At 39.9% G+C, this 21,560-nt stretch overlaps 1 protein-coding gene across 1 annotated transcript in view; it reads left to right on the forward strand.

Annotated features, from left to right (window-relative positions):
- Positions 1-8,129, forward strand: part of Ccnb3 (cyclin B3) — a 53,089-nt gene extending 44,960 nt beyond the window's left edge. The window contains exons 14-17 of the mRNA XM_042054307.1: positions 815-970; positions 2,212-2,361; positions 7,687-7,817; positions 8,048-8,129. Of these exons, the coding sequence (XP_041910241.1) occupies positions 815-970; positions 2,212-2,361; positions 7,687-7,817; positions 8,048-8,129 (519 nt within the window). The remainder of the gene's footprint in view (positions 1-814; positions 971-2,211; positions 2,362-7,686; positions 7,818-8,047) is intronic.
- Positions 8,130-21,560: the final 13,431 nt, after the last annotated feature.

The following is a 21,560-nucleotide window of genomic DNA, read 5'->3' on the forward strand; positions in this document are numbered from 1 at the left end:
ATGTAAAAATTGACCATGGGAGGAGGGAATATCATGATACAGGTGACCTGAAGGAGTTTTTAAGGGAGATGTGGGAATGAGATAGTTGTGGAAGAAAGGGACAAGTGACATGGGAATATGCAAACCTGATGAAGTCATAAGCGGAGGAGGAATAGAGGGAACAGGAAAAAAACAGGAGGGAAGGACAGTAAGGAGGTAGAGAGGATAGTATGTCTGGAGTGGACAGTGAGCTCTAGGTTAAGTAAAAACATTGAAGCGTCTTTCTATATACTCATGATTTTCCAAACCATTGTTCAACCTTTAGAGAACAGATGGCGGGAGGTATTGCTCTAGAGAACAGATGGCGGGAGGTATTCCCAGCACAGCATTTCGAACTCTTAGCTCCTCTTCATCCTACTATGAATATTTTCTCTAGCTCTAGCTCATTTTTCTTTGACTTCCTTCTGTTCCTTTCCCATAGCAAGATTTAGATATCTCTATTCTCATTCCTGATTCCTACCCATCCTGATCTCAGAAGTTGTGTCATGTTAGGCTGCTTTTCGCATTGTAAGAGATCATAACATTTAGCCCCATCATCTGCCTAATGTTGATACAGTTTAGGGACAAGCAACTATTCTCACTTTTTATATTTGTTTTTTCTTTCTGTTGAGAAATTCAAATAAACACTGAGTCTCAGATCTGCCCTGAAGGTCTCTGTCTGGAAATGTGACTCCTACTTCTCCTTCCTTCACTTTCCTCCCCGCCATCCTTTTTATCATAAGCAGAGATGAAACAGATGTCCACATGGATGATTGTGTCTCCTTTTTATTTGCAGGAATCCTATCCACCTACTCTGCCAGAGTTCCTTTATCTTTGTGAAGATGTTTATGAGCCGTGTGATATGGCTTCCTTGGAAATGAACATCCTAGAAACTCTCGACTTTGACATCAATATTCCCACTGCATATCATTTTCTTCGTAGATATACTACGGTAACAGGACTGGGGTGGGGGAACATAGCTTAGTTATTTTAACTTCTGGATTAATCTTTTATCCAGAGTAGCTGACAGACTTCTTGGTGAAAGGTTGTTTATCAGATACCTGAGGTGGGACAAGCTATAAATTTCTGTGGTATACCTTTAAGATTTGGGGATAAGGGTGACATAGGGATGAGGTAAAAATATTCTTTGATCAGGAGAAGATGCATATGCTTTGGGGAAATGTCAAATATTCTTTTTCTTAGTTATGGTTATGCTGGAAATCACATTTTAATCATTCATTGTTCCCTACAATTGTTTTATATATGTTTTATGTGTGTTTTAAGTTAACTTTTTGAACATAAGAAAGAAGGGAATGTTTTGGAACATGAAGCATCTCCTAGAGTAGGACTATGTGCAGATCACGGTTGGGAGACTTTGACCCTTCCAAGGATGATTACTCCAGTGAAGAGAGTCAAAGGGTACACACTTGGTAAGTTAGGAGACCTGAAGATGGCCAGTCTCCATGCCAGTATCATAATCTTCTCTCCGAGTGCCTGCACCTTTTGTAGGCAGTGTAAGTGGTGGAGCTCTTAAGGGAAAGGCTTCTTCCATGTAAGTGCCACAGCTCTGAGGGGAAAGGCTTCTTCCACGTAAGTGTCAAAGCTCTGAGGGGAAAAGCTTCCTCAGTAAAAGCTCTACTCTAGTTGGGGAAGGGTTTCCTCAAAGTGTTACAGTTCTGAAGGAAAAGGTATCCTGGCAGTCTGGAGCCAAGGAATACTGAAAAGTCACACCATACAACAAACCTCACACAAGAGATTTATTGGGAGGGAAAAACCCAGGAGGGTGGCCGCCTCTACTCAGGTGAGAAGCAGCAGCATATGGAGCAGAAGGTAGGGTTTATATAACGTTTCTTGGGCAGGGGAAGTTTTCCAGGGTGGGTATTGGTGGGTTTTCAAGTACAGAGCTTGGGTTTTTTACTCCATAGTGCGGGGGCTGAGACTGGCTATTAGGGCAATTAAGAGTGTTCTGTGGGTTAGAACCTGGCAGTTGGAGGTCCTCAAGGGAGGGACCTAGCTACTTGTGTGCCTCAAGGGGCTTACAGGCAGGAGTCTGTAAAAGGGGTCATGAAAGCAGAAGTACTTTGTTTAAGCAGAGAACCATGTGGATTAGGGATGAGACAGCTTGAAAGGGATTCTTCTGCCTGATACTCTTTTTCTGAATTGATTGTTAACCTGTCTTCTTATTTCCTTTAGTGCACCCATGCTAGCATGAAGACACTAACTTTGTCCCGCTTCATCTGTGAGATAACCCTGCTGGACTACGAATTTATCCAAGAGAGGCCATCAAAGCTAGCTGCAGCCTGCCTTGCCTTGGCCCTCTATATGAGGAATCTCGACAATTGTGTAAATGGATGGGGATGGGGTTGCTCAGTTGCTAAGAGCATGATGTTCTAAGTTCATATCCCCAGTACTCATGTAAAAATCTACTCATAGCCATTTTTGATTGTACCGCTAGTCTGTGGACTGGCTGGGAGAGGTCGGAGTTATCAACACAAGAGAATCATTGGGAACTTGCTGGCTGCCAACATGACTCTAGGTTCAGTGAGAAACTCTGCCTCAAAGAATAAGGTAGACAGTGTAGCACAAGACAACCAGACATTTTCCTCTGGCCTGTGCATGTACATGCACAGGTACATACATACATACATACATACATACATACATACATACATACATGTAAATGAATGTGCGCACACCCCAAAACTACTCATGATGGGTGGAGATGGAAATTAGCACTGTAGGAAGTTCTTGTAACAAAACTGCTATGTTCCTGTAGCTATGGTTTCTTGATCACTTGCACAATGTATGGACAAGATTTTCTACAGTGATTGCTTAGTTTTTCTTAGCCACAATACTGTAGCACTTTTTGTTTTTAAAGAAAGCCTCCCAGAAAAGCCAAAATTGCAAAACAGACCAATATGAAGTCACTTTGATTATCATAAGTGCTATTGTGGGCTCACTTCCTATCCTTTACCCATTCCATTCCTGTTCCTTGCAGTCTCCTTAGTAGAACTGACCTCTTAAGGATCTTGTTGGACTAGGGTTTGAGAAACACTGACCCAGAAACTACAGACTAGTGAAAGGATCTGTTTGTGTGTGTGTAACAGGGCATGCCTGTAGTGCTATCATCTGAAGTAAAGTTTCCTATAATTAAAATTCATATTTGATACTTTCCTCAATTTTATAAGATATTGTAGAGAAAAGCAACTGTAGAGAACATTTAATTCTTACTGATGTGTAACATATAATCAAATTAGAGACAATGTGGTAACAATGCCCTTGTTAAGCCATTTCTAAGGCCTCTTTATCTAGAAATTCTGAGCCACCCTTGGTGAGCAAACCTGAATATTGAGGAAGTACCACACAGACACTTAGGTGAACCTGTGCTAATTGTGTTTATTTTTTCTAGCAGTTTCAGTATTTCAGGTTTATGTTGATCTTTTGCATTCTGTCTTGGATAAGATGGAATCTCAAAGTTTTATGTGCATTTTCCTAATGACTAGGGATGCTGAGCATTTTTGGAAGCATTCCTTACCCATGTTTTTTTCTTTTGAGAACTCTCTGTTCAGGTCCTAAGTGCAATTTGTGAATGAGTCATTTGTTTTTTACTATTTGTTTTTTTTTTTTGCTTCTTTATATATTCTGGATATTAATCTGTTAGATGTATAGCCGGCAAAGATTCTCTCCCATTCTGTAGATTTCCTCTCCTTCCAGGTGATTATTTCTTTAGCTGTGCAGAAGCTTTTTAGCTTTCTGAACCACCACTTGTCAATTGTTGGCCTTAATTCTTGGGCAAATGCAGTCCTATTTAGGAAGTCCTTTCCTACACACCTATAACATGTAAGGCATTACATATGTTTTCTTCTAGAAGTTTCAGTGTTCTAGGTTTCATGTTTAGATCTTTGATCCATTTGGAGTTAGCTTTTGGTCAAGGTGGTGGGTGGTGTCTTTACCTAGGGTTCCTAGATTCAACTTGGCCACTGGTAGTCTTCCAAAGTAGTAGGCTGGGATATGGAACCCGGGATGGGGAGTGCAATCTAGGGTTCTTGGATCACTTAAAGAGGTTTAGCAGGTGGTGTTCAGTGTCTTACCTGGGGTCCCTAGGACCATTGTGGCCTCCAGTAAGCTGCTGGAGCTGTGGAAATTTTAAGTTTTATTCCATTGTGATCAGATAGGCTACAAGGAATGATTCCAGTCTTTTTGAAGTTTTAAAGATTTGTGTTGTGTTTCAGGATGTGGCCTATTTCAGAGAAGCTTCCGTGTGCTGCTGAGTAGAATGGATATTCTTTTGTGTTTGGGTAGAGTATTCTGTAGATAACTGTATTTGATGTGTGATGTCACTTATTTCTAATGATTTTCTATTTAATTTTTGTCCAGATGATTAGTCTATTAGAGAAAGTGTAATATTGAAGACACATATTATTATTAGGTTGAAGTTAATCTGTGTCTTTACATACAATAGTATTTTTTAATGAAGTTGTACAGCCCAGAGTTTGGTGCATATATTTTTAGGAAAGTAATGCCTTTGTAGTTAACTATTCCCTTAATTAGAATGAATTGTTCCCCTTTATCTCCTTTGATTACTTTTAGTGTGGAGTCTGTTTTCTTAGCTATTAGGAGAGCGATGTCTCCTTGCTTTATGGTCCAACTTGATTAGAGTACTTTTGTCCATCTTTACTTTAAGGTGGTGACTGTCTTTCAATATAAAATGTGTTTCTTGAAAACAACAGATGGGTGGAGTTTCTTGTTCTGTTCAGCAAGCCAGTTTCTTTTAATTGGAAAATTGAAGCCATTAATATTTAAACTTATTTTTGAAATGTGTATGAGTTAATTATGGTTTATCGTTGATTTTGGCATTGTTGTTTGTATTCTAAGTGCTACTTTGTATCTATCTTATTATTTATTCCTTTCTATTTGTTTTCTTGGTTTCTTGGCTATGCTCATTATTCTCTTCACCCCAAAGCATTGCTTCCTAGGTTTTCTTTAGATTTTGTTTGTTGAAAAAAAGATTAAGACACTTATATCTTGGAAATTCTATCTCGCTCCTTAAACTATAGCAGATATTTTTGCTGGGTATATTAATCAAGATTGGTCATGGTCTTTCAGGAACTGCAATGTATTACTCCAGGCTCTTCTTGTTTTCAAATTTTCATTGAGAAGTCAGCTGTTACTCTCATGGGTTTTCCTTTATATATGACTTTAGCTTTTGTTTTCCTTGCAGCTTTTAATATTCATTCTTCGTACTTTATACTTAGTATTTTAGCTATGATAACTGTAAGGATTTTCTTTTCTGGTATTGTCTATTTGCTGTTATGTGTGTTTCTTATATCTATGAGAACATATTTCCTTATTTGGGGAGTGTTTTCTTCTGTGATCTTGCTGAAGAGCTAGCCTATGCCATTGACTTGGGATTCTTCTCCTTTATTATGCCTGTAATTCAAAGGTTTTATTTTTCATGTTGTTTCACATTTTCTGTCTCTTCCTTTCCTGTGTTCAAAGTATTTTTTCATATTCCTTGTTTATTTGGTTTACGTGTTCTACTTTATCTTAAAGTCCGATACTTTATTTTTCTGCTTTATTCATTGTATTTCTAAGGCTTTCCTTTGAATTTTCTAGTGGATTTATTGAGCTTTTTCAATTCTATCTTCATTTCAGCTTGGGTCTTCTTCAGTATTTCTATATCTTTGTTGAAGTCCATTTTTAAATCTTGGATTGTCTTTGTCATTTCTCTAAGTTTTGTGTTTTTATTTTCTTGGGAATTACTTGGTGAAACATCTCAATAAAATTAGTATCTTTAAGCTCTTTGAATTCTTTGATGAAGACTATGATTTGTTCTTTTAATTCTGTGTCCTGAAGTTCTCCTAGATAATTCTCAATAGCAACATTTCTACAGGATTGCTAAGTTTTGGAGGGGAGATAATGGCCTGATCTTTCATATTGTTTGCATTTTTCCTATAAGATATAATCATGTGAATTTCTTTTGCTAGTGTTGTGTCTAATACAGGGACTGCAGGTTGGGGAAGAAGAGAAGATGTGGGGGTGGATTTGTCCTAGAGGTTGGAAATGGCTTAGATGAGATGAGGTTAGATGGGCATAGAGGAATGAACTGTTTTGCTGGGTGTGCTTCCCTGTTCAAGTCTGGAGGATAGGGGTATATCCGGCTGGGTGAAAAGATTGGATGTGTATGGTAGGAGCCTATGGTTTGGAGGGCAGTCAGGGCAGGTCCTGGCAAAAGCTTAGGTGCTTGTTTTTGATCAGACAGGAGTGGGCAGACTAAGCAAGAGCACTGGATGTTGGATTTAGGCTATATCTAGAAAGCTGGGTAGGTTGTGTAGAGGGGAGGGTCAAACAGATTCACTGTTAGACCCTGGAAAAGTATATGCAGGATCTGGCTAGGTGGAGCGATTGGATGCCAAAACATAAATATTTAGAAGGCAATTTAACATTGCATTTATTTAGCAAACAATAGTAGCAAGTTTCCCACTAGGGCCTTTAACCTCCCCATCAATGGACTTTTGACCAGGGTTATAGTGGTGGTTTGTGGAGCCTCAAATTTAATAGGAAAGTAGTTCATTTTTACCTCTATAACAATCATGTCACTAATATACCAGTAGGTACATCTTGATGGCAGATCACTATTATAACATTCAGGGTCCTCTACTGGGTGAGTCTGCTGATATTTTTTCTTCCTAATTAGCCTGTGCAGTACCTTATGGCACTACGAAAACTAGCCAGCAGGAAGGAAGCTAGTAGTTCAGTTCCAACTCATTTTCTTTATGTGCTACAAGCAAAGTGTGTTGAGTCTTCAGTAGTAGGCTCTTACCATCGAATTTTTGTGGGCAAAGAAAAAGCAATGGCAATAGCCCATATTGATTTGGAGGCATCTGAGGCCTCCCTGACCAACAATTTAGAAGGAGGTATCCCACAGCTGGCACTGGCATTTTTGCTCACTAGCCTATGACTTCTAGAAGAAGCAGTATCCACTCATGCAGGATATCCCTGTTCAAACTTTTTATTATTATTATTATTATTATTATTATTATTATTATTATTATATTTGAAAATTAGCTCACAAAATAGTGGATTTCTATATGGCTCCTTCATATGTTATTTGTTGTGATTAACTCATTCACCTTTGCTTTCCTGCAACCACTACTCCCGTTCTCAATGAAAGCTTCCCACCCCCAGTATCCCTCCAATCCACTTTCATATTGTATGTTTCAGTATCCCACCCATACCCCAGAGGAGGTCATTTTAAAGTTCAGCCTTGAAAGAAAAGTAGAACTTGTGAGAAGGAATACTTGATGTGGGCAAAGTAGTAACTGAAAGATGTGAAGGTACTAAAGGAAAGAGTACAGTGTGTTTGGGGTAAAATTCTAAAAGTAGTCCAATTCCTCAGGTCTTTAGTGGATTTTAGCATACATGAACACCTATAGCTAGGGCTAACATAAAAATGATAATACTTGGACATAATCGTCTTACAAGTTTGTGTTTGAAACTTGAAACTTAATCTTTTAGGTGCTACCCTATAATTATTAGTATCTGTACTGCATTAGTCTTTGAAATGTTTTGAGTGTCTCCCCTGGGATGCTTGGACTTGAGTAGCATAGTTGGAGGCAAGGATATATTTTCAATAATAGAAGTTGCTGGTCATTCTTCTTTTTTCAGATTCCTTTACTGGAACATTACACTCACTACAAGATTAGGGAGCTTTGCGCCTTGGTCCTGAAGCTAAACAGTTTGGTGACTTTTCAACCTAATAATTCCCTCAAGAATGTGTATGAGAAGTATTCTGAAGAGTAAGTACCAAACTCCACTTAGAGTTTATGTTCATTCATGAAAATCTTTCAAATAGTGGGCCGAGAAAAATCTCACTTAAAAAAAAAAGAGGATTCAGAAACTTTACACCTTCCTTTCTCTATAGTTAAAGCCAGATAGGAAACCAAGGGCGCTAATGTGTCATTTCCTCTGTGGAACCTCTTTTGCTTTGGCTTATTTTCCTCTAAGCACACCACATTTCCTTTTGCAGGAACTTCTTTGAAGTTGCCAAAATACCTCCTTTGGACATGAACTATCTAGAGGAGATTTTACACTGTGCATTATTGAGCTGAAGCCCTCAGGGAACAGCTGCTGGGACAGGCACACACATAGGCTGCATTCATTCGTTTCTCTTATGTTTGAAATTTCATTAATGTTTTTCCTCTCTTTGTATTTTCCTGAACTGATAGTGTTGTGAATATTTACATGTTTTAAATTGCTTTTTATGAAAGAAAAGAAACTGTTTGTTATATTTGTTTTTTAAAAATTAATAAAAATGCAATGATTTCTAGAATGGCTCATGTCCCCTTTCATTGCTGAGGCACCCCACGTGTGGTCAATAAGGCTGTTCTCCCAGTGAAGCCTGTTTCAGGATCTAACTTATCCAGTTTCCTTGTCCTTTTAGAGGTTTTCTCCTTAGAGGAAGAGGAATCCATCTGGTGTAAGCTGATAAATGAGTCTATGGCAGGATGCTCCTGAAGAGTAGTACCTAATTCAAGAAGGGCCCCAGTTCTCCCCAAGGCAGGCCTCAGCAGTGCAGAGCCAGAGCAGCTAATAGGGAATATAGGACAACTCTTAGTAGTTCCAATCTCAGATTCTTTATTTACTTTTTTCTTCAATGGGGAAAGGTGGAGAAATAAGCCCCCGCAAGGCAGCTCTTGACAGTCTAAATTTAAAAATGAAAACAACTTGTAAGGCTCATTAAAATCTTTTCTGAACCTTATTGTCTACCAAAAAAGACATTTCTAGTTATAAAATCAAGATTTTTCCATAAATGCAAGCACCAAGTTATTCAATCTTTTTTGCATATAACCACAAGAAGTTCATTTTTCTCTTGCCTTATCTCTGAGGTAATGTGTACTGAAATAGTTACTTCATTTGCTAGGAAAGGAATTAAAAACCCCCTATGCCAAGAGCCTTTTTCTCAGTCTCTAGGGATTCCCCAAGTCTATCAAGAAGTATCTGCCACAGCAGATGACTACTCGGACTCTCATCTTTCTTTTTTTTCTTTCCTTTTTTGGTGGTACTAGGGATTGAACTTAAGGTTTCATATAAGTTAGGCAAGTATGCCACCATTGAACTATATTTCTAGCCCTTATTTTATGTTTTGTTTGCCCTTTATTTAACCTTTGTTGATTTCCTACATAAGTACTTCAACTTCCCTCTCCTATCCTACAGGATGTATGCTAGACACCTCCTCGCATACCCCCTCCCACCTTCATGTCTTCTCTCTATTTTGTAACCCAGTTAGTCCAATTAGTCTTGCCTATTGGACTGTTGACTGATTGTATTGGCTCAACTTTGTGCAGGTTTGTGCAGATAACTACGGCTGCTCTAAGTTCAGGAGTGTAATGGCCATGTCACGTTCAGAAGTCAGCGTTTCATAGTACTCCTCTCCATCACTTTCTCTTCTGCAATGTTCCCTGAGCCTTAAGAGGCTTGGAATAGATGTCCCATTTAGGGCTGAACATTTAGTGGCAACTTATTCTTAGAACTTTGACCAGTTGTGAGTCACTGCATGAACTGCTATCCATGACAGAAAGAAGCTTTTCTACCTAAGGTTAAGAGCAACACTAACCTATTGTTATAAGCATGAATGTTTAGAAGTCATTTTGACACCTAGCAAAGTAACAGTAATAAGTTTCCCCACTAGACACTATGACTCCCTCATTCAGGAATTTTTGACGAGGTTTATAGTATTAAGTATGAGTTCCTATATATCAGACCTCCAATTTAATAAGAAAGTAGTTGCTTATTCTGGTAACAGTCACGCCACTATTGCGCTAGTGAGCACATATTGACTGGAAGGTTGATATTGTAGCACTTAGGGTTTAGCAGTGATACCATTGATGACTTTTCTAGTCATCCTCCAGTACTATGAAAGTTAACTAGCAGAGAGGACGTTTTCAGATCAGTCCTAGATTATTTCTCTATGCCATACAACTGAAGTATGTAGTGTCTTAAGCAAAAGGGTCTCAACATCTAGTTATGAGAGGTAACCAAGAACGATGGCAATACCTGTATTGGTGTAGATAACTCTGGAGACTCTCTGAACAATAGCTCATAGGTAGGCATCCTTCACATGGCACTGGGATTTTAATTTAATGATTTATGTATTCTGGGGTAAGTACTGTCAATCCATACAGGGAACATGTGTTCCAAACTCCTCCATTCCATTATATTTTAAATTAGTTTTCACAGTAGTGTGTTTCTATAAGAGGTTTTCCTACATCCACAGTTTAGTTAACCCAACCCTGTGGCGTCTGCACTACGGGACAGTAGGCAGTCCGGGAAAGGGGCTGGAGATTTAAACACATACACACAGAGAGACACAGGGACATGGGTCATCCTTGAAACAAGAATGCCAACTTTATTGTGCTCCAGGGAATCTTATATAGGGATCCTTGACTGATAGCCACGCCCTAGCTCCTGGGATTTTCAGCTGTAAAAACCCACCAGAAACCACTCTCCTGCCATCAGGAACTCATGAGGGTCTCGTGCTCAGAGCAGCTGCAAGCACAGGAGAACAAGTTGTTTACTCCATTCACTCCAGCAGGCAAAGGGTTTGAAGCAGACAGAGAAAGTTAAGGGGCCAGAGGTCTGCAGCCCCAACAACCCTACTTCCTACTCTCCTCTATCCTACCACCAATCTCCATTTAAACGTTTAACTCTTCACTATTAATCCCAGCTTTCATATCACATGTGTTCTACTATCATGTCACCTTGAAATGATTTATTTTATTTTGTATTAATTAAATTTATTTAATTTTATATCCCAGCCAAAGTTTTCCCTCCCTCCTTTCTTCCCAGTCCCTCCCACCACTTCCATTTTGCCACCCCCAATGTACCCTCTCCTCTGTTTCTGTTGAGAAAGGGGCAGGCCTCCCATGTATATCAACAAAGCATGGCATATCAAGTTGCAGTAAGACTGAGCACCTCCCCTGTATTAAGACTGGGCAAGGCAAACCAGTATAGGAATGGGTCACAAAATCCAGCCAAAACATCAGGGACAGTTCCTGCTCCCACTGCTAGGAGTTCCATAAATAGGCAAATCTACACAACTGTCACATATATGTAGAGGGCCTAGGTCTGTCCCATGCAGGCTCCCTGGTTATCAGTTTAGACTCTGAGCTCCTATGAGAAACTATGAGGTGAGTTGGTTCTTTGGATTTTCTTGTTATGTCCTTGACACCTCTGGCTTATACACTCCTTCCTCCCACTCTTCAATAGGATTTCTGAGCTCTGCCTACTGTTTCACTATGGGCCTGTGCCGTGCCAGTGCAGCCTGGATGCCGAGACTGGCAGAGTGCTGGGATTGAGACACGGAGGCTTCTTTTCAGGTGGAAGAACAGCAACCTTTATTTTGTCCCAAGCTAAAGCCTTTAATACCTGTACTGCTTCTGTGGAAAACCACTGGCCAGAAAGAACACAAACATCCTTGTCAATTACAGACCACAAGGAAGTTCCACTGTCAGTCAGGGGGAGTGAAGGCAGCTAAATCACAACAACTCCTCCCATTTTATTTTATAAAATAAATGGTGCCTGTCTTGTTACTTTGGGTGGAATACCTTGCCTGTCGTCGGGAATAGCCCTCTAATATTCCCAGCCTTAGGTAGCATCCTGCCCCCAATTATTGCCTTTCCGTGGCTACCCAGACACATAGCCCTAAACCAAGTATCCCCAGGACTGACAGCACCAATGAGCCAGACCAGCGCTGCAACCACATAGCATGCACTAACTGGGTAGTAAAATTAACAAAAGCAGTATTCCAAAGCCCTCCTCATATGATGGTTGAGTTCCATAACAGTAGCAGAAGCATGCAATACTGATGTGGGAAAGTCTTCTGTTTGTGTTGATTTCATTCATTAATAAAGAAACTGCCTTGGCCCATTTAATAGGCCAGCCCTTAGGTGGGTGGAGTAGACAGAACCGGAAGAAGAAAGTGAGGTAGATGCCTCGGGCAATCGCCATGCCTCGCCTCTCTGAGCCAGTCGCCATGAAGCCAGCCACCAGGTCAGACATGATGAATCTTTTCCAGTAAGACACCACTTCGTGGTGCTGCACAGATTATTAGAAATGGGTCAATCAAGATGTGAGAATTAGACAATAAGAGGCTGGAACTAATGGGCCAGGCAGTGTTTAAATGAATACAGTTTGTGTGTTGTTATTTCTGGGGCTAAGCTAGTCAGGCGGCCAGGAGCAGGGCGGGACGAAAAGCAGGCCCGCTCCCATCACTACACAATACAGTGTCAGGAGTAATGCACATAACATGATAAAAGCTAGAACATGTTAGTCATTGAAAAGTCCAAAGATAGTCCACTTACTCCTGAACCAGAGTCCCTTGTTTGTTCAAGGTCAATATGCCCAATTGAATATGTCCATTAAGATCATTTTGAATGTCCAAAACATTGCTGACTTTCAGCCAGGTGGTGACAGTCTCAGCCGTCTGCACAGTCTGGGAGAGAGCAATTCCAGCAGCAGTATCTGTGGTGGCAGAGATAGCAATAACAACAATCACAGTTGCAGTGATTCCAAGGTCTCTCTTCTGCTGATCTTCTATGGTTGCCATATTTGCTGATACTCTCAACACCGCCTTGGTGTTCCCCAGGCTGGGCACTGACTGGGCCAGGGCAACATGCCTTTCACTGCAGCCACCTATTAAAGCTCTGCTCCAGCTGCCTTCTGGCCCCAGATGCACTCTCTCCAAACTACTGCATGGAGCAGAGCAGAACTCAGGGAAGCAGGCTCGCTGCTTCTGATCCTGAACCACTGAAGGGGCCCCACTTTAACAATCTTTTAGGGAATTTGGGTGTCATCAATCTGGCTACTTCCTGCTGAGCGGGGGTGCTGCATTCTTGGGGATATTTTACATTAACATTTCAGGGGTCTCGATGAATAAAAACCACATAGATTTGCAATGAATCCACAGGTTCTTATCCTCTGTGGAGACAAAAGCAAAACCTCTTTTCCAAAGCATCAAATCCTTAGGCCCATATTTTAAAGTCAAAATACCTTTCTTAGCAGTTCCCAGAATCAAATGTCTTTCTCCAGTCCAGAACACAAAAGACAACACAATCAACATACTAACATACATCTGTACATATTCTATCTTTTTGCGGCCCTCAATTCACCCTCCTGCCTCCTCTTTATTACTTCCCTACTGGCCAGTCTTCCAGAGGGCATCCCTCAGAGTTTCTCTGGGATGGAAGAAACACATACTCCTTTTAATCTGGCTTGGCTTATTCCCAGTCTGGAACATTTAAACCCCCCTCTCATAATAAACCAGGGGTTAACTTGAATTATTGTTTTACAAAATCTTTGGCTGTCTTCCTCATTATTTCTGTGCCTTATTGCTTTAAGAGTTTCAGTTAGATTTTGAGGCCTTCAATTCACCCTCCCACCTCTTCTTTATACTTGCTACTCTTTTGGAGGGTGTCGCTCAGAGTATCTCTGGGGATGAAAGAAACACATTACCTTCCTCAATACGCTCCTCGATTTAGCTGGTGGATGGAGCAACCCTGTTCACAAATCCCCACTTTCCAGATCTCATTAGAATCTCCACTTGCCTCACAGCCTGAATGCCAAGACCGGTCGGGGGGGGGGGTGTGCCAGGATTGAGACATGGAGGCTTCTTTTCAGATGGAAGAACAGCAACCTTTATTTTTCCCTGAGCTAAAGCCTTTTATACCTCTACTGCTTCTGTAGAAAACCACCAGCCAGAAAGAACACAAGCATCCTTACAGACCACAAGGAAGTTCCGCTGTGGGTCAGGGGGTGTGAGGGCAGCTAGATCGCAACAGGCCTGAATATGTTTCCATTAGTTGCTGTATGAAGTCTCTTTGATGATAATTGGGCTAGGTACTAATCTGAGTATAGCAGAATATCATTAGACATTATTATTTTGATACTGTATTCTCCAATCATGTGTGGTTCACTCTTAGGTCTCTGGACCATCCTGCTTCTGGGTCCTGGCACTCCAAGCAGTGTGTAGACACTCTCTTGGTATAAGTCTCAGGCTGGACCAGTCATTGTTTAGCCACTCCCACAATCTCTGCATCACACTAACCCTAGCACATCCTGTAGGTAGGACAGACTGTAGATTGAAGTATATGTGACTGGGTGGAAGTCCCAATCCACCTACTGTAAGTCTTGCCTGATCACAGGAGATGGCCAGTTCATGCTACGTATCCACAGAAATCTTAGCCGAGGTCACCCTTGTAGATTCCTGGGAGTTTCCCTTGCACTAGCTTTCTCCCTGACCTCCAAATGCCCCCCCTTCTAGTCATTTCTTTTAGTACCCTTCCCACATTTCTGAAAGACTGCCATATTGTTTTCCATAGTGGCTCACATGCAATAGAGAGAGTATTCCCCTTGCTCCATATTTTTCCAGCATAACCTGCCATTTGTATTTTTAATCTTTGCCATTCTGACAGGTCTAAGACGGAATCTCAGAGTTGTCTTGATTTGCATTTCCCTGATGGCTAAGGATATTGAACACCTTCTTTAAGTGTTTCTCAGCCATTTGAGATTCTACTACTGAGAATTCTGTTTAGGTCTGTATTCTGTTATTAATTGGATTATTTGGTTTGTTGATGTCTAGTTTCTTGAGTTCCTTATATATTTTGGAAATCAGCCCTCTGTCTGATGTGGGGTTGGTGAAGATCTTTTCCCATTCTGTAGACTGCAGTTTTGTCCTATTGACAGCGTCCTTTGCCTTACATTTTAATAAGGTCCCATTTATTAACTGTGTTGGTGCTACTGGTGTTCTATTCAGGAAGTTGTCTCATGCACCAATCTGTTCAAGGCTATTTCCCACTTTCTCTTCCATCAGGTTCATTGTAACTGGGTTTATGTTGATGTCTTTGATCCACTTGAACTTGAGTTTTGTGCAGGGTGATAGATGTGGGTATATTCGCATTCTTCTACATGCTGACATCCAGTTATGCCAGCACCATTTGTTGAAGATGCTTCCTTTTTCTCCATTATATAATTTTAGTTTCTTTCAAAAATCAGGGAGTCATAGGTGTGAGGATTTATGTCATGGACTTTGATTCAATTCCATTGATCCATTTGTCTGTTTTTATGCTAAGAAGATGCTTTTTTGTTACTATAGCTCTATAGTAGAGATTGAAACCAGGAGTTGTTTTATTGTACAGGATTGTTTTAGCTATCCTGGGGTTTTGTTTGTTTGTTTTTCCATATGAAGTTGAGTATTGTTTTTTCAAGGTCTGTAAAGAATTGTGTTGGGATTTTGATGGGGATTGCATTGAATATGTAGATTGTTTTTAGTGGGATGGCCATTTTTTATTGTTAATCTTACCAATCCATGAGCATGGGAGATCTTTCCATCTTCTGATAGCATCTTCAATTTTCTTCTTCAAAGACTTGAAGTTATTGTCATACAGAGCTTTCACTTGTTTGGTTAGAGTTACACCAAGATATTTTATATTGTTTGTGGATATTGTGACGGTACTGTTTCCCTGATTTCTTTCTCAGCCCATTTATTGTTTGTATATAAGAGGGCTACTGATTTTTTTCTATCTAGCCAGTTCACTTAAGCTGTTTATCAGCTGTAGTTCCCTGATAGAGTTATTAGTATACTATCATATCATCTGCAAATAGTGATTATTTGACGTCTTCCTTTCCAATTTGTAGCCCTTTGATCTCCTTTAAGTGTCTTATTTCTCTAACTAGAACTTCAAGTACTATATTGAATAGATATGGAGAGAGTGGACAGTGTTGTCTTATTCCTGATTTTGGTGGAATTTCTCTGTTTCTCTTCACTTAATTTGATATTGGTTGTTGGCTTGCTATATATTGCTTTTATTATTTTATGTATTTCCCCTGTATCCCTGATCTCCCCAAGACTCTTATCATGAAGGAATGTTAGATTTTGTCAAGGACATTTTCAGAATTTAATGAGATGATCGTGTGGGCTTTTTCTTTCAGTTTGTTTATATGGTGGATTACATAGACATATTTTCATACACTGAACCATCAATTTATCTCTGGGATGAAGCCTATGAAGCATGCTCGGTCATGGTGGATGGTCTTTTTGATGTGTTCTGAGATTCAGTTTGCTAGTATTTTGTTGAGTATTTTACATCAATGTTCATGAGAGAAATTGGATTGTAATTCTCTTTCTTTGTTGAGTCATTGTGTGGTTTGAGTATCAAGGTGGCTGTGGCCTTATAAAATGAATTTGGCAATGTTCTTTCTGTTTCTATTTTGTGGAATAATTTGAGGAGTATTGTTCTTCTTTGAAAGTCTGATAAAATTCTGTGTTAAAACTGTCTGGCCCTGGGCTTTTTTTTTTTTTTTGGTTGGGAGACTTTTAATGACTGCTTCTATTTCCTTAGGGGTTTGGGTCTATTTAAATTGTTCATCTGATCTTGATTTAATTTTGGTATGTGTCTACTCCTTTTAGATTTTCCAATTTTGTGGAGTATAGTTTATTGAAGTATGACCTAGTGATTCTCTGTATTTCCTCAATGTCTGTTGTTATGTTCCTCTTTTTGTTTCTAATTTTGTTAATTTGGATATTATCTTTCTTTGCCTTTTATTTAGTTTGGATAGGCGTTTATCTATTTTGTTGATTTTTGGAAAGAATCAACTCTGTTTCATTTATTATTTGTATTGTTCTCTTTGTTTCTACTTCATTGATTTTAGCCCTCAGTTTGAGTATTTTCTGCCATCTACTTCTCTTGAGTGAGTTTGCTTCTTTCATTTCCTAGAGCTTGCAGGTGTGCTGTTAAGTTGCTAGTGTGAGATGTCTCCAAATTCTTTATGTAGGTAGAGCCTACATAAAGTGCTGTGAACTTTCCTCTTAGCACCGCTTTCATTGTGTCTCATACATTTAGGTATGTTGTGCATTGGTTTCCATTGACTTCTAGGAAGTCTTCAATTTCTTTCTTATTTCTTCCTTGACATAATGGTATTTCCATTTTAAGAATTGTTAAGTTTCCTTCGGTTTATAGGCTTTCTGTAGTTTCTCTTGTTGAACTGCAGCTTTAATTAATGGCAAACTGATAAGATAAAGGGGTTATTTCAATTCTTTGTTGAGACTTGTTTTGTGAGTATATTGGTCAATTTTGGAGAAGGTTCCATGAGGCACTGAGAAGAAAGTATAGTCTTTTGTGTTTGGGTAAAATATTCTGTAGATATCTATTAGGTCCATTTAAGCCATAACATCTGTTAGTTCCATTATTTGTTCATTTAGTTTCTGTCTGCATAGTCTGTTTAATGGTGAGAGTGGGGTGTTAAGGTCTCTCCCTATTGTTGTGTGGGATTCTATGTGTGATTTAAGCTTTAGTAATGTTTCTTTTACAAATGTGTGTTCTGTTGCTTTTGGGGCATAGATATTCAGAATTGAGACATCATCATCTTGGTGGATTTTTCCTTTGATGAAATATCCTTTTCTATCTCTTTTGATTAATTTTGGCTTGAAACCTATTTTGTTAGATATTAGAATAGCTACACCAGCTTGCTTCTTAGGTCTGTTTGATTGGAAAACCTTTTTCCAACCTCTTTTCATATCAATTATCTTAGCCTTTGTCTTTTTATTGTTGAACTGAGTACACTGATATTGAGAGAGATTAATGACCCAGTTATTGCTAATTTCTGCTAACTTCTGTTATTTTGTTGTCATTGGTGGTGGTGGAAGTGTGTGTGTGTGTGTGTGTGTGTGTGTGTGTGTGTGTGTGAGAGAGAGAGAGAGAGAGAGAGAGAGAGAGAGAGAGAGAGAGAGAGAGAGAGAGAGACAGAGAGAGTTTCTTCTTTGGGTTTTGCTGGTTTGAGGTGTGAGATTTTCTATTGCCTGTGTTTTCATGGATGTAGCTAACATCTTTAGTTGGAGTCTTTCTTCTAGTACCGTATATAAGATTGGATTTGTGGATAGATATTGTTTAAATTTTACTTTGTTGTGAAACAGCGTTTCTTTCTTCCATTTATGGTGGTTGAAAGTTGCTGGGTATTGTAGTCTGGGCTGGCATCTGTTGTCTCTTAGAGTCTGTAAGACATCTGTCTAGACCCTTCTGGCTTTTAGAGTCCCTATTGAGAAGTCAGGTCTAATTCTGATAGGTCTGCCTTTATATGTTACTTGACACTTTTCCTTTGCAGCTCTTAATATTCTTTCTTTATTCTGTATGTTTAGTGTTCTGATTATGTGGTGAGGGGACATTTTTTCTGGCCCAGTCTAGTTGGTGTTCTGTAAGTTTCATGTAACTTTATAGTCATCTCCTTCTTTAGTTTTGGAGATTTTTCTTCTATAATTTTGTTGAATATATTTCCTGGGCCTTTGAGCTGGGATTCTTCTTCAATTTCTATTATTCTTAGGATTTTTTCATACTGTCTCATATTTCTTGGATGTTTTGTGTTTACAAATTTTTTGTTTTAACATTTTCTTTGACTGATGACTCTATTTCCTCTATCATGTTTTCTTGAAATTCTGTCTTCCATCTCTTGCATTCTGTTGGTGATGCTTGCATGTGTAGTTCATGATCATTTACCTATATTTTCCATTTCCATAATTCGCTGAGTTTGTGTTTTCTTTATTGCTTCTATTTCTGCTTTCAGGTTTTGAACCATTCCTATCACCTGTTTTTTTTTTCTTCTTCTTCTTTAATTTCAGGTCTTTCTTTTAAGGGATTTATTGATTTCTTCCATTTTTTTGTTTGTCTTCTCTTCAATTTGTTTAAGGCATTTTTCATTTCTTCTCTGAAGTCCTATATCACCTTCATAAAGTTATTTTTAAGGCCATTTTCTTGTGCTTTAGCTGTGTTGGATTATTCATGCCTTGCTGTCATAAGATAGCTGGACTCTTCTGGTGCCATATTGCCCTTTCTGTTATTGATTGTGTTCTTACACTGATGTTTAGGCATCTGAATTTGTGATGCTTATAGTTCTAGATGTTGCTTTCTGTGTTTGTCTTTGTTGGGTGGGTATTTTGTTCCTTGGTTTCTGTTTTCTGTCTGGTCTTCTGGCCTAAGTGGCTAAGGGTTCTGGTGACTAGCAAGTCTTCAGGTCCAGTAGTGTATCTCCCCTGGGGCTTTGGGGATCATGGATCCCTAGGTTAGGCCTGGCCTCTAGTAAAGCCAAAGTCTTCTTTCAAAGATGTAGACAGAATTATGGACCACAAGGGAGGGAGTGCAGTCTGGGGTTGTTGGATAGGCTTTAAGAAATGTTAGTGGGTAGTGGGAGGTGTTTTACCTGGATTCCCTAAGACCAACCTGGCCTCCAGTGAAGCTGCTGGGGCTGTGGAGTGGGATATGGAGCCGGGTGGGGGAGGGGGGTGGTACAGTCTAAGATTCTTGGGCGGACTTTAAGGAGTGTTAGCCAGTAGCAAGGGGCATCTTACCTTGGGGCCCTATATCTGACCTGACCTCTTATAAAGCCTAACTCTTCTTCCAAAGTGTAGTCAGGAATATGGAGCCTCAGAGAGGTGATATTGTGTCACCTCTAATAAAACCCTAGCTAATGTGCCCTTTCTAGCTTTTTTCTTTTTTCTTTTTATTATTATTGTTATTACAAATTTTCACCTCCTCCCCTCCTCCCATTTCCCTCCCCCTCCCCCATCCCCTCTTCCTCTCCCTCTCTAGTCCTAAGAGCAGTCAGGGTTCCCTGACCTGTGGGAAGTCCAAGGTCCTCCCCCCTCCATCCAGGTCTAGGAAGGTGAGCATCCAAACAGACTAGGTTCCCATAAAGCCAGTACATGGAGTAGAATCAAAACCCAGTGCCATTGTCCCTGGCTTCTCTGTCAGCCCTCCATGTAAGCCATGTTCAGAGAGTCTGGTTTGATCACATGCTCCATCAGACCCAGTCCAGCTGGCCTTGGTGAGTTCCCATTAGATCGGCCCCACCGTCACAGTGGGTGACCCCCCTCACGGCCCTGACTTCCTTGCTCGTGTTCTCTCTCCTTCTGCTCCTCATTTGGACCTTGGGAGCTCAGTCCAGTGCTCCAATATCCATCTCCAGATGAAGGTTCTATGGTGGTATACAAGATATTCATTCAGAGTGGCTATAGTATAGGGCCAGTTCAAGCACCCTCTCCTCAGCTGCTCAAGGAACAAGCTGGGGACATCTCCTTGGACACCTGGGATCCCCTCTAGAGACCGGTCTCTAGCTTTTTAACCTCTACAGACACTTCAAATTAAACACAAATCTAAAAAGGAAAATCAAAGCTAGCATTCACATATAAGGGATAACATGAAACATTTATCTTTCTGGGCCTGGATTAACTCATTAGTATGTCTTGCAATTCTATCCATTTCTTGAAAATTTCATAAATTTATACTTCTTTACAACTGAATAAAATTCCATTATGTATAGGTACTACATATTTATTATCCATTCATCAGTTAATAGGTATCCAGGCTGATTCCATTTTCTGGCTACTATGAATAGAGAAGCAATATGTGCAGGAAGATATGGAGTCCTTGGGTATGTGCCCAGGATTTATATAGAAGGATTATGAGGCAATTGTTTTTTATTTTTTTGAGAAACCTCTACTTGATTTCCCTGATGGTTATACCAAGTGTTCTTCTTACTTACATCCATGCCTACACTTGTTGTTATTTGTTTTCTTGATGACAACCATTCTGATATGGGTGAGATGGACTCTTACATAGTTTAAATGTGCATTTTCCTGATGGCTAATTGTGGTGAATATTTTTAAATTTTTTACTAGCTATTTATATTTCTTCTTTCTAAAACTGTTCAGTTGTGCAACCCATTTTTGATTATATTGTTTCTTTTCATGACTTTGAGTTATTTTATATTCTCTGTGTTAATCCTCTACCAGATATATAGTTGGCATGCATTTTCTCCCATTCTGGCTGCCTTGGTTTTTCTGAGGGGATATTTTTGTCATTGAGGAGAAGGATCAAGAGACCCCTTGGATCTAAGGTCTGGATGGGAACAGAAGTGTCTACAGCCTTCACCTGCAGGTGAAGGGTGGCTTTTAGAGGGAGGCCCTTACCATTAGCTAACCATCTGAGGGCACAAGTTTGCTTTCCCCAGTTTGGAAGGTTTTGAAATTTGATTATGCATACTATCTCTTGCTTTTTCTGGTCTGCATCCTGATAGATATTCAGGGGATTCTGGCTATTGATTCAGTATTGGAGGTCCCAAACCATCCACCAGTGGAACCATACACCAGTGGGAGGCAAAAGTGTCTCAAGATTGGTGCAACAGAAAGGGCTGTGACAGGCAGGTGTTGACAGTTGCCAGCAGCAGGGCAGCTACTTAACTGTTGCAGGACTGGAGAGTATTGTTTGAGGAATGCGAGCAGAGTCTGGTGGAAAGAAAGCATACGTGGGTAAAAACTTTGTGAAGAAGGGAAGGAACCTGGGGCACCTGAGTTTCTAGTTCTTTCTTACCTCTTGAGATCCAGGTGTGAGAAAGTAGCTTTCATGGTCCATATTATTATCTAGAGAGATGTACTGTCTATCCTTTTGGTGTCCCCTACAGTGTGCTATTGAGACTGTAGTAGGTAGCAAGGCTGCCTC

The sequence above is a fragment of the Arvicola amphibius genome, chromosome X, assembly GCF_903992535.2.
Source record: "Arvicola amphibius chromosome X, mArvAmp1.2, whole genome shotgun sequence".
Classification (NCBI taxonomy): Eukaryota; Metazoa; Chordata; class Mammalia; order Rodentia; family Cricetidae; genus Arvicola; species Arvicola amphibius.